General features: G+C 49.1%; 1 protein-coding gene across 1 annotated transcript in view; it reads left to right on the forward strand.

Moving 5' to 3' along the window:
* Positions 1-6,010: 6,010 nt before the first annotated feature.
* The window catches only part of MOV10L1 (Mov10 like RNA helicase 1), a 432,265-nt gene continuing 426,459 nt past the window's right edge, over positions 6,011-11,816 (forward strand). The window contains exons 1-2 of the mRNA XM_063929997.1: positions 6,011-6,164; positions 6,290-6,427. Coding sequence (XP_063786067.1) covers positions 6,011-6,164; positions 6,290-6,427 — 292 coding nt within the window. The remainder of the gene's footprint in view (positions 6,165-6,289; positions 6,428-11,816) is intronic.

The following is an 11,816-nucleotide window of genomic DNA, read 5'->3' on the forward strand; positions in this document are numbered from 1 at the left end:
CAACCACAGGAGAGAGACAAACTGGAACTAGGTTAGACAACCAAAGCACTGACGCCTTCCTTGCTCAGGCACAGCTTACTTATACCTGCAGCAAGGAAGGGGTTGGCTAGGCAATTATGCAAATCAACAATACAGACCGCAGATTGGTGGAAATGCTCAGATGACAAAATCCAAGATGGCTGCGCCCATGCAGACACTTGGAGGGAAGTTTGGTTTGTAATCCATGTGAGAATTGAAACAGTAATGGCGACGCCGGCCACAGGAGACGCCAGACTGACAAGCGCACATTTAACCACGCGGGCACAGCGGAGGCCGCGGCTGATGAAATCATCACTCTGACATTCTGCATGTGGAAACTCAGGAACAGCGGGATCCGGTCCTGGAACGCTGAGCCAGCCTTAGGAGGCATCTGAAGGGTAAGTAATGGCGTCCAGATACCCGGATCGTGACAGCACCCCCCCCCTTTAGGAGTGGCCCCAGGACACTTCTTAGGCTTTAAAGGAAACTTTGCGTGGAAATTTCGGACCAAGGCAGGAGCATGGACGTCTGAGGCATTGGTCCAAGAGCGTTCTTCAGAACCATAGCCCTTCCAGTCAATGAGGTATTGTAACTGACCGTAACGGAAACGTGAGTCCAAAATCTTGGCCACCTCGTACTCGACTCCCCGTTGAGTCTGAACTTTGGGAGCTGGAGGAAGTGCGGAATGAAACCGATTCAGGATCAGCGGTTTCAACAAAGAAACATGAAATGTCCTGGGTATTTTCAAGAAGGATGGTAACTGTAACCTGTAGGCAACAGGATTGATGACTTGTTCAATCTTGAAGGGTCCGATGTAGCGAGGTGCAAATTTCATGCTGGGAACTCTCAACCTCATATTCTTCGTGGACAGCCACACACGATCACCCACCTTGAGAGCTGGAACCGCTCTACGCTTCCTATCGGCAAACTTCTTATACCAGAATGAGGCTTTAAGCAGGGTTGCGCGGACGTTCCTCCAGTTATTTGAAAACTGACGCAAGGGGACATCCACTGCTGGAACAGAAGTTGCGGGAAGCGGTTGGAATTCTGGGACTTTAGGGTGGAATCCATAATTAATGAAGAATGGTGTAGAAGAAGATGAGGAATGGTATTGATTGTTGTGGCTGAACTCGGCCCAAGGAAGGAGTTGAACCCAGTCATCTTGAGAGGAAGACGCATATATACGGAGGAAGGCCTCCAAGTCCTGATTCACCCTCTCTGTTTGACCATTGGTCTGAGGATGGTAAGCCGTGGAAAACTTTAACTTGACTTGGAGGGCTTGACACAAACTTCGCCAAAATTTGGCTACAAATTGTACTCCACGATCCGAGATGATCTCTTCAGGAAGACCGTGAAGTCGGAAGATCTCTTGTATAAACACTTGAGCCAACTTGGAAGCTGACGGAAGACCGGTGAGAGGGATGAAATGTGCCATCTTGGTGAACCGGTCAACTACCACCCAGATGGTATTAAACTTGTTGCAGATAGGTAGATCGGAAACAAAGTCCATCGACAAATGGGTCCAAGGTCGACGGGGAACAGATAATGGAACCAGTTGCCCCGCAGGCGACTGGCGGGAGACTTTGTGTTGGGCACACTTTGGGCAGGAGGCAATAAATTCCATAACGTCCTTCTTCAGAGTTGGCCACCAGTAGGACCTAGAAATAAATTCAAGGGTTTTCTGAATGCCTGTATGTCCAGCAAAACGGGAAGCATGGGCCCAATGCATGAGCTTCTTCCTTAGAACTGGCTTAACAAAACTTTTCCCTGGTGGAGGCGTAGAGTCCATCCCTACCGTGGAGAATGCCAACGGATTAATAATAGGATGCTTGTCTGCAGACTCGGACTCATTTTCTTGCTCCCATGAGCGGGAAAGGGCATCGGCCTTACGATTCTGAGAACCCGGACAGAACTGGAGTTTAAAGTCAAACCTAGAGAAGAAAAGTGCCCATCTGGCCTGACGAGGATTCAGACATTGTGCGCCTTTGAGATATAAAAGATTTTTGTGGTCGGTAAGTATGGTGATTGAATGGGAAGCTCCCTCCAACAGGTATCTCCACTCCTCCAGACCGAGCTTGATGGCTAGCAACTCCTGATCGCCAATGGCATAGTTGCGCTCAGCTGGGGAGAACTTCCGGGAGAAGAAACTGCAAGGATGTAGATGTCCATCTTTGGCCCTCTGGGATAACACTGCTCCTACTCCAACGGAGGAGGCATCTACCTCTAAGATAAAAGGAGAGTCGGTGTCGGGCTGTTTCAGAACTGGTGCAGAGATGAACCGTTGCTTCAGAAGGTGAAAGGCCTGTGTAGCTTCCTCGGACCACTTGGACGGATTAGCACCTTTCTTGGTTAATGCAGTGATAGGCGCCACAATGGTGGAAAAGTCTCGTATAAATTTTCTATAATTGGCGAACCCTAAGAACCTCTGGACCCCTTTGAGGCTTAAGGGTATAGGCCAATTCTGGATTGCTTGGAGTTTCTCAGGATCCATCTCTAGTCCGGAACCGGACACAATGTAACCTAGAAACGGAATGGTTTTAACTTCAAACACACACTTCTCCAATTTACAATAGAGGTGATTGACACGGAGACGGGAAAGAACCTCTTTTACCCAGAAACGATGATCTTCGAGATTATTAGCAAAGATGAGGATGTCGTCTAGATAAACCACGACATGGCGGTACAAGATGTCCCTGAAAATCTCATTCACGAAGTGCTGGAAGACTGCTGGAGCGTTGCTCAATCCGAAGGGCATGACGAGGTACTCATAATGTCCGTCACGGGTGTTAAAGGCGGTCTTCCACTCGTCACCCTCACGGATTCGGATGAGATTGTAGGCACCCCTCAAGTCCAGCTTTGTGAAAATAGTTGCACCACTAACTCTATCAAAGAGCTCGGTAATCAGGGGTAAAGGGTATCGGTTCTTGACGGTAATGTCGTTCAGACCTCTGTAGTCGATGCACGGACGCAGACCACCGTCTTTCTTCTTAACGAAGAAGAAGCCTGCGCCGGCTGGAGAAGAAGATGGTCGGATGAAACCCTTCGCCAGGTTCTCTTTGATGTACTCTTCCATGGAGTGTGTCTCAGGCAGAGACAACGGATAAGTTCGGCCTCGCGGTGGAACCTTCCCTGGAATGAGGTCGATTGGGCAGTCCCATTCTCTATGAGGAGGAAGGATATCAGCAGAGGCTTTACTGAACACGTCCGTGAAGTCTTGATATGGAGGAGGCGGAACATCAGATGACCTGGGGAAGGAAGAACAAACAGGAAGAACTTTGGCTAAACAAGTCTCAGCACAGGAGGGACCCCATGCCAGTATTTGCGTAGTCGTCCAGTCAATTGATGGGTTGTGGAGACGGAGCCATGGAAGGCCTAAAACCACTGGATGTGTGGCTCTTGGAATCACTAAAAAAGAAATATACTCCGAATGAAGAACTCCCACTCTCAGACGAACTGGAAGAGTCCTTAAGGAAATGACTGCGTCAAAAATCTTGCTGCCATCCACGGCAGTCAAAGAGATGGACGAGGACAGTCTCTCGGTGGGTAGGGACCACCGTTTAACATAAGCTTCGGTTATGAAATTCCCAGCTGCTCCGGAATCGAGGAGGGCAATGACGTTCCTGTAACGTTGAGCAATTTGGAGCGACACTGGGAGGTTACAGTCATGAGGAGATGGAGAGGAGATCATTACTCCTAGCCGGCCCTCTCCTTGGCGAGCTAGGATCTGGAGTTTCCCGGACGTTTGGGACAGGCATTGATAGTGTGCGACGGAGCTGCACAGTAGAGACAGAGAGACTCAGAGAGACGTCTTCGGCGCTCAGCGGGAGATAGACGGGAACGACTAATTTGCATAGGCTCATCCTTGGATGGAGATGGTTGACGAGGAGGAGGAGCAGAAGATTTAGGAGTAGATGATCTTCCTCGCTCGGTTGCTCTCTCTCTGAAACGTAGATCAACCTTCGTGCAAAGAGAAATTAGCTCATCCAACTTAGAGGGCAAGTCTCTGGTAGCTAACTCATCCTTGATGCGTTCTGATAAGCCATGCCAGAATGCAGCATACAGGGCCTCGTCGTTCCATGCCAGTTCGGATGCCAGGATTTTAAACTGTATAAGATACTGTCCCACAGTACGTGTTCCCTGGCGTAAACTGAGAATCTCAGATGAAGCAGATGTTATCCGGCCTGGCTCGTCGAAGATGCGCCTGAATGTAGCTACAAAGTCAGTATAGGAGGATAGCAGGGGATCAGACTTCTCCCATAAAGGTGATGCCCAGTCAAGGGCTGAGCCACTGAGAAGGGAGATGATATAGGCAATTTTGGTACGGTCACTGAAGAAATTGCCAGGTAGAAGCTCAAAGTGGATTTCACATTGATTGAGAAATCCCCTGCAGAACCTTGGAGATCCATCAAATTTTGCTGGCGTTGGAAGATGAAGATGTGGACTGGAAATGGGTAAGGTGGGTGGGGTTACAGCTGGTGTCACTGTAGTGGACGCACCGGACGTGCCAGGTCCACGGAGGGTCGTTTGAATCCCATCCAGCCGTGTAGAGAGATCCTGGAGACAGCGGATGATGTGGCCCTGTGCTGCCTCCTGATGTTCAAGTCGGGCTGCCAGTTCTTGCATCGGCCTGGCCACTTGATCCTGGTCTCCGGCTGGATTCATTAGGTCAGTGCTTACTGTCACAACTGAGGGCCTGAGCTGACTGGAGGCAGCCTCAGTTGTAGGGGCTGAGATGTAACGGAACCTGGGAGGTTGTATCAGACCCCTAGACATGTAAGTAACATGTAGAATAACTGCCCGAAGGCGTGACCACGACAACCAGGATAAAAGTCAATGATGTTTATTATGACAAACTCCGTAACACAGCAGCAGTAAAAGGAAACGTAAAAGTCAACAGAGGATAAATACAATTCCTGGGTACTACAGGGTGGCAAGGGCCACAGGCACTGGTAGGGTAAGACAGTTCTTATAATCTTCTAGTTGGAAAGTCCTTACCAGGCCTGACTGTAGCAATGGAGAGAACCCAGGATCGTACCAGCTGATGTTCCAGGAAAGGCTGGGCTGCTGAAGGTAAAACGGCTGCTGTGGATACTGGCTGGAACCAGACTGTTGTTGGTACGGAGTGGATACTGGCTGGAACCAGTTAAATAATAAACGAACTTGAGAGCGATAAAATAATAATGAAGTTTGGAGTTTGAGAGCGGTGAAATAATAATACCGGTGGAGAGTGGTAAACTGCAGAAAAGGACACCGGCCCTTTAAGAGAAGCTATACACTGCTGGAAGCTGGGCTGGAAGCAGGTGATTGTTTGAGAGCGGTGAAATAATACCGGTGGAGAGTGGTAAACTGCAGAAAGGACACCGGCCCTTTAAGAGAAGCTGTACACTGCTGGAAGCTGGGCTGGAAGCAGGTGATTGTTGTAGCTGGAAACAAGTGAGTCCAGAATGGATCGGAGAGTCAGGCTACACCGCAGATGGAATGCTGGTGCGGGTCTCTATAGCAGAAGTCTGGAGACAGGAGCTGGAACCTGGAAGACAACCACAGGAGAGAGACAAACTGGAACTAGGTTAGACAACCAAAGCACTGACGCCTTCCTTGCTCAGGCACAGCTTACTTATACCTGCAGCAAGGAAGGGGTTGGCTAGGCAATTATGCAAATCAACAATACAGACAGCAGATTGGTGGAAATGCTCAGATGACAAAATCCAAGATGGCTGCGCCCATGCAGACACTTGGAGGGAAGTTTGGTTTGTAATCCATGTGAGAATTGAAACAGTAATGGCGACGCCGGCCACAGGAGACAGACGCCAGACTGACAAGCGCACATTTAACCACGCGGGCACAGCGGAGGCCGCAGCTGATGAAATCATCACTCTGACATTCTGCATGTGGAAACTCAGGAACAGCGGGATCCGGTCCTGGAACGCTGAGCCAGCCTTAGGAGGCATCTGAAGGGTAAGTAATGGCGTCCAGATACCCGGATCGTGACAAGATGGTTTTACCTGTTCCTGGGGCAGCTTCCTTGAAGGATGCTGCAGACCGCAAGATTGAGACCACACTCAAATATCTGTACACAGCTGTGGTGGTGGCCCAGAGATCCACTATAGCTTGTGCATGGATCTATATGGCCATTGCTAAATTGACTGGTTAGATTCCTTATCCAGGGGGGAGTTAATTTTACTCCTACAGCATATACAGGATTCTGCTAACTTTATTGTGGAGGCCATAAAGGAAATTGGTTTACTCAATGAACGCTCCACTGCCATGGCAGTGTCAGTACGCAGGTGCTTGTGGCTACGCCAGTGGACTGCGGACGCGGATTACAGGAAGGCTGTGGAAAGCCTACCATTCACAGGTGAAGCCCTCTTTGGAGATGAACTGGATACGTGGATATCCAAGGCAATGGCGGGTAAGTCTACATACATACCTTCCGCAGCTCCCCAGGCTAGAAAAAATTACACTGCTCCAACTCTGCAGTCCTTTCGGACAGCAAAGTTTAAAAACAAAACCAAAGGTTCTTCTACAGCCTTCAAAGGCAATATAGGTAAACCCAGAAAACCATAAACTGTGGGTTCACAGGAACAGAACCCCAGTTCTGCTTCCTCTAAGCCTTCGGCATGATGGTGGACCGCACTGCCTTGAAGACAGGCAGGTTGGAGCCCATTTGAGATTCTTCAGTCACATGTGGGCAACATCATGCCAGGATCTCTGGGTCAAAGATCTTATAGCCCAGGACTGCAGACTGGAGTTTCAGGAACTCCCACCTCACAGATTCTTCAAATCGGGCTTACCAGCTTCTCCAGAAGCAAGTATGACTTTACAGGAAGCAATTCAGAAATTGGCACAGACTCTGGTCATTGTTCCAGTTCCACTTCAGCTGCAAAACCATGGTTATTATTATTCCAACCTGTTTGTAGTTAAGAAACCAGACAGTTCGGTAAGACTCATTTTTAAATCTCAAGTCATTGAACCCGTACTTACGGTTGTTCAAGTTCAAGATGGAGTCTTTGAGGGTGGTGATCTCCGGTCTGGAGGAGGGGGAATTCTTGGTGTCTCTGGATATCAAGGATGCGTGCCTTCATATTTCGATTAGGCCGCCTCATCAGGCTTATCTAAGGTTTGCATTACGGGACCGTCACTACCAGTTTCAGGCCCTGCCATTTGGCCCATCTACGGCACAGAGTGTGTTCACCAAGGTAATGGCAGAGATGATGTTTCTCCTCCGCAAACAGGGAGTGAACATAATACCATACCTGGACAATCTGTTGATAAAAGCATCCAGGGAGAGGTTGAAAGTCACATTGCCCTCTCAACCCGACTACTCCAGGATCACGGGTGGATTTTGAACCTACCAAAATCTCATCTGGAACCAACACGGAGGCTTCTTTTCCTGGGGATGATATTTTAATATGGGGTAGCAGAAGGTATTCCTTCTGTTGGAAAAAGCATTGGTGATCCAGTCAATGGTGCGGGATGTTCTAAGACAAACCCAGACATCGGTGCATCTGCATTTGCCTTCAGGGGAAGATGGTAGCAGCTTACGAGGTGCTGCAGTACGGAAGGTTTCACGCAAGGCCCTTCCCGTTGGATCTGCTGAACAAATGGTCTGAATCTCATCTTCACATGCACCAGAGGATTAGTCTGTCGCTAAAAGCCAGGATTTCTCTTTTGTGGTGGCTCCAGACTTCTCACCTGATAGAGGGCAGAAGGTTTGGGATTCAAAATTGGATTCTGCTAACCACAGACGCAAGCCTCAGAGGTGGGGGAGCAGTCATCCAGGGGGAACAGTTCCAAGTAAAATGGTCAAGTCAGGAAGCCATTCTTCCAATCAACATTCTGGAACTAAGGGCCATATACAACGCCCTTCTACAGGCATCGCATCTTCAAGATCAAGCCATTCAGGTTCAGTCGGACAAAGTGACGGCAGTAACGTACATAAACCGACAACGCGGAATGAAGAACAGGGCAGCAATGTCGGAGGTAATAAGGTTTTTCCTTTGGGCAGAAAGACATGCTGTGGCGTTGTCCGCGATCTTCATTACGGGAGTAGACAACTGGGAAGCAGACTTCCTCAGCAGACACTTCCTCCACCCAGGAGAGTGGGGCCTTCACCCGGAGGTGTTCGGGTGCTTGACACGACGGTGGGGAATGCCACAAATCGACATGATGTCCTCTTCTCAACAAGCTCAAGCGGTATTGTTCTAGGTCGAGTGACCCGCAAGCAGTGGCGGTGTACGCTCTTGTGACTCCATGGGTCTACAAGATGGTGTACGTGTTTCCACCACTCTCATTGATCCCAAAGAGTCTCAAAAGAATAAAAAGGGAAAAGGTTCAAGCAATTCTCATTGCTCCGGACTGGCCAAGAAGGGCCTGGTATGCAGATCTACTGGAGATGCTCCTAGATGACCCATGGTCTCAACCTCTTCGAGGACCTTCTCCAACAGGGGCCGTTGGTCTATCAAGACTTATCACGGCTACGTTTGACGACATGTAGGTTGAGCGTCAAATTCTCGCCCCGGAAACGGATCAGGGTTGGAATAACCATATCTGGGATCCAAGCCAGAAAGGGGGTAACGTCTAAACATTACTACCGTATTTGAAAAAAATGTCTCTTGATGTGAGTACAAGAAATTTCCTGCGGTGGAATTTCAACTGGGACGTTTTCTCATTTTTCTGCAGTCAGGTGTGGATGTGGGCCTACGTTTGGGCTCCATAAAAGGCCAGAGTTCGGCCTTATCCATTTTCTTCCAGAAACAGTTGGCTTCCCTCCCTGAGGTTCAGTACTTTTTGATGGGGGTTCTGCACATCCAACCTCCCTTTGTGCCTCTTACTGCACCTTGGGATCTGAACTTGGTGTTGCAGTTCCTGCAATCGGACTGGTTTGAGCCTTTACAGGACGTTGACATCAAGTTTTCTTACGTGGAAGACCGTCACGCTGTTGGCCTTTTCTTCTGCGAGGCGTGTGTCGGAGCTGGGAGCATTGTCTCACAAAAGCCCTATGTGATTTTCCATGAAGATAGGGCTGAACTTAGAACTCGTAAGCAAATTCTTCCAAAGGTGGTGTCTGCATTGCATATCAACCAGCCCATTGTTGTTCCGGTGGTTACCGACACCTCTGCTACTTCAAAGTCCTTGGATGTTATGAGGGCTTTGAAGATCTATGTGACGCAGACATCTCGTCACAGAAAATCTGACTCGCTGTTTGTTCTCTATGATCCCAATAAAATTGGGTGTCCTGCTTCAAAGCAGACTATTGCACGCTGGATCAGACTTACTATCCTGCATGCTTATTCCACGGCAGGTTGGCAGTTTCCAAAATCTGTGCAGGCCCACTCTACTAGATCGGTGGGTTCTTCCTGGACGGCTGCCCAGGTTGTCTCGGCTTTACAGCTCTGCCGAGCGGCTTCTTGGTCAGGTTTGAACACGTTTGCTAAGTTCTACAAGTTCGATACTTTACCTTGACCAAACTGAAGGTCCTCAGAGGCCAATCAGTTCTGCACCCGGTTTGGGAGCTTTGTTACATCCCCATGGTACTAATGTTGACCCCAGTATCCTCTAGGACTCGAAACAAAATAGGATTTTAATTACCTACCGGCAAATCCTTTTTTCTTGTAGTCTGTAGAGGATACTGGGCGCCCGCCCAGTTCTTTGTTTTCTTCCTGCATTGTTACTTGGTTAAGTATTGTTGGTTCAGCGGTTGCTATTCCTGGTTTAAAGTTTGGTTAGCATGGCTTTCCTCTTGTTTGTGTGCTGGTTTGGAATCTCACCACTATCCTTTTTTATATCCTTCTCTCAAAGTATGTCCGCCTCCTCAGGCACAGTTTCTAAACTAAACTAATGTGGACCCCTGTATCCTCTTCGGACTACGGAAAAAGGATTTACCGGTAGGTAATTAAAATCCTATTTTAAAACATTTCTGAGACAATGCACCTCAATCGCAACTCCAGCTCTGTACATACAGAAGCTGGGTGCTCGTACAGTGTGAGTTATGCTTGTGTACACAGTGGATGATGTATATCCTCCAAAATCGTGTATGTTGGCCCTGCAGCATAGCTGATGGCCGGTATATCTGCGCATCGTACTGTGTGCATAGGCAGTCTGCCCACTGTCCGTATGCTTGCTGCATCACAGCTGGATGTGCAAATTCAAATGCTTGCCCAGCTGCATGACAGACACGGACATATCGCCGCTACTAGATTGGGCCTGCATGCAAATCAATCTAGTAGATCACTCACTTCACCGCTGTGTGAAGTGAGCGTCCTCCCCTCCCCTCGCTCAGCACACATCGCGCTGTGTGCTGAGCTGGTGTTGAGATGCGTGCAGAGCGGTCTGTGCTACATTGCTCAGTACACATCGCCACGTGTGTACCCCCCCTTAAGACGCACATTTGCACAAAAGATGCATGGCAGGTGTCTCGCACCGCTTGGCATATTGAGGCTAGGAGTATGAGGACATATCTATGATCTGATTGCATGTGTGAAAGGATGTCACTACCAGTTTTCACCACGGTGTAGATTCCCTGGAGGAAGGGTGATTCACATTTTCATGATGTAGGCCCTCATTCTGAGTTGATCGCTCGCTAACTACTTTTAGCAGCCGTGCAAACGCATAGTCGCCGCCCACGGGGGAGTGTATTTTTGCTTTGCAAGTGTGCGAACGCCTGTACAGCCGAGCGGGTACAAACACATTTTGTGCAGAGCAGGACCAGCCCTGTAGTTACTTATTCTGTGCGATGATTGCAGCGACGAAGGTCCCGGAATTGACGTCCGATACCTGCCCTGCAAACGCCTGGACACGTCTGCGTTTTTCCAAACACGCTCTGAAAACGGTCAGTTGACACCCATAAACTCCCACTTCCTGTCAATCTCCTTGCGATCGGCTGTGCGAATGGAATTGTCGCTATAAGCAGTGCAAAACAACAATGCTCTTTGTACCCATACACCGCGTGTGTTTATTGCGCCCCATACGCATGCGTAGTTGTGCCTTTTTTTAAAAATGATCGCAATGCAGCGAACTTCGGCAGCTAGCGATCAATTCGATTTGGTTTGATTCATGTTTGCAAGAAAGCACATATCTCTAATACCCTTTCACGCATGCAGCTATATCCCGGGTTTTTGCATGTGAAGCCGCACCACCCCTGGGATTTCTGTGTGTGTAAAAGGAAACAACCCACGACATTGCTCCCGACCAAGTTCATGGAGCTGAGATCTGGGAATTTGTCAGCTTGCTAGATCCGGCCAAATCCCGGGTCACATGTCTGAAAGCGACATTGGCAAACAAAAAAAAAAGTATGTAATTTTGTGTCTGGTACAAACCATGGGCCTAATTCAGACCCGATGGCTGCAACGACAGCGATTTGCAGTCTGAAGCCCTTTGCCTACAGTGGGCGTACTGCGCGTGCGCACCCAGTGAGATGCTAAAGCATCTCACTGGTGCGATTGCCTCTGTGATTGACAGGCAGAGGCGGGGCGGGAGGGGACATGCCAGCAGTGTTAGAACGCCGTTGGGTACGGTCCGGACAACAAAGGTGTGTCCGGACCATTGCGGGAGCGGGCCGCCGCAACCCAGAAAGTGGCAGGTAGCTAGGCTGTGCAGGTAGGGAGCTACTTGGCAGGTGCGAAAGCATTGCCGCCATGCAGTGCTTGCGCTCCTGTGCAGGGCCTGATATGCGGGGAGGAATAGACCTGTACCTGTGCTGGGTGTCCCTCCGCATCCGGTCTGAATCACACCCTATGTTGCCATGCATGGGGAGCAAATACATTTATATTTTTCTCTGACGTCCTAGTGGATGCTGGGAA

Source organism: Pseudophryne corroboree, chromosome 6 (genome assembly GCF_028390025.1).
Source record: "Pseudophryne corroboree isolate aPseCor3 chromosome 6, aPseCor3.hap2, whole genome shotgun sequence".
NCBI classification, from domain to species: domain Eukaryota; kingdom Metazoa; phylum Chordata; class Amphibia; order Anura; family Myobatrachidae; genus Pseudophryne; species Pseudophryne corroboree.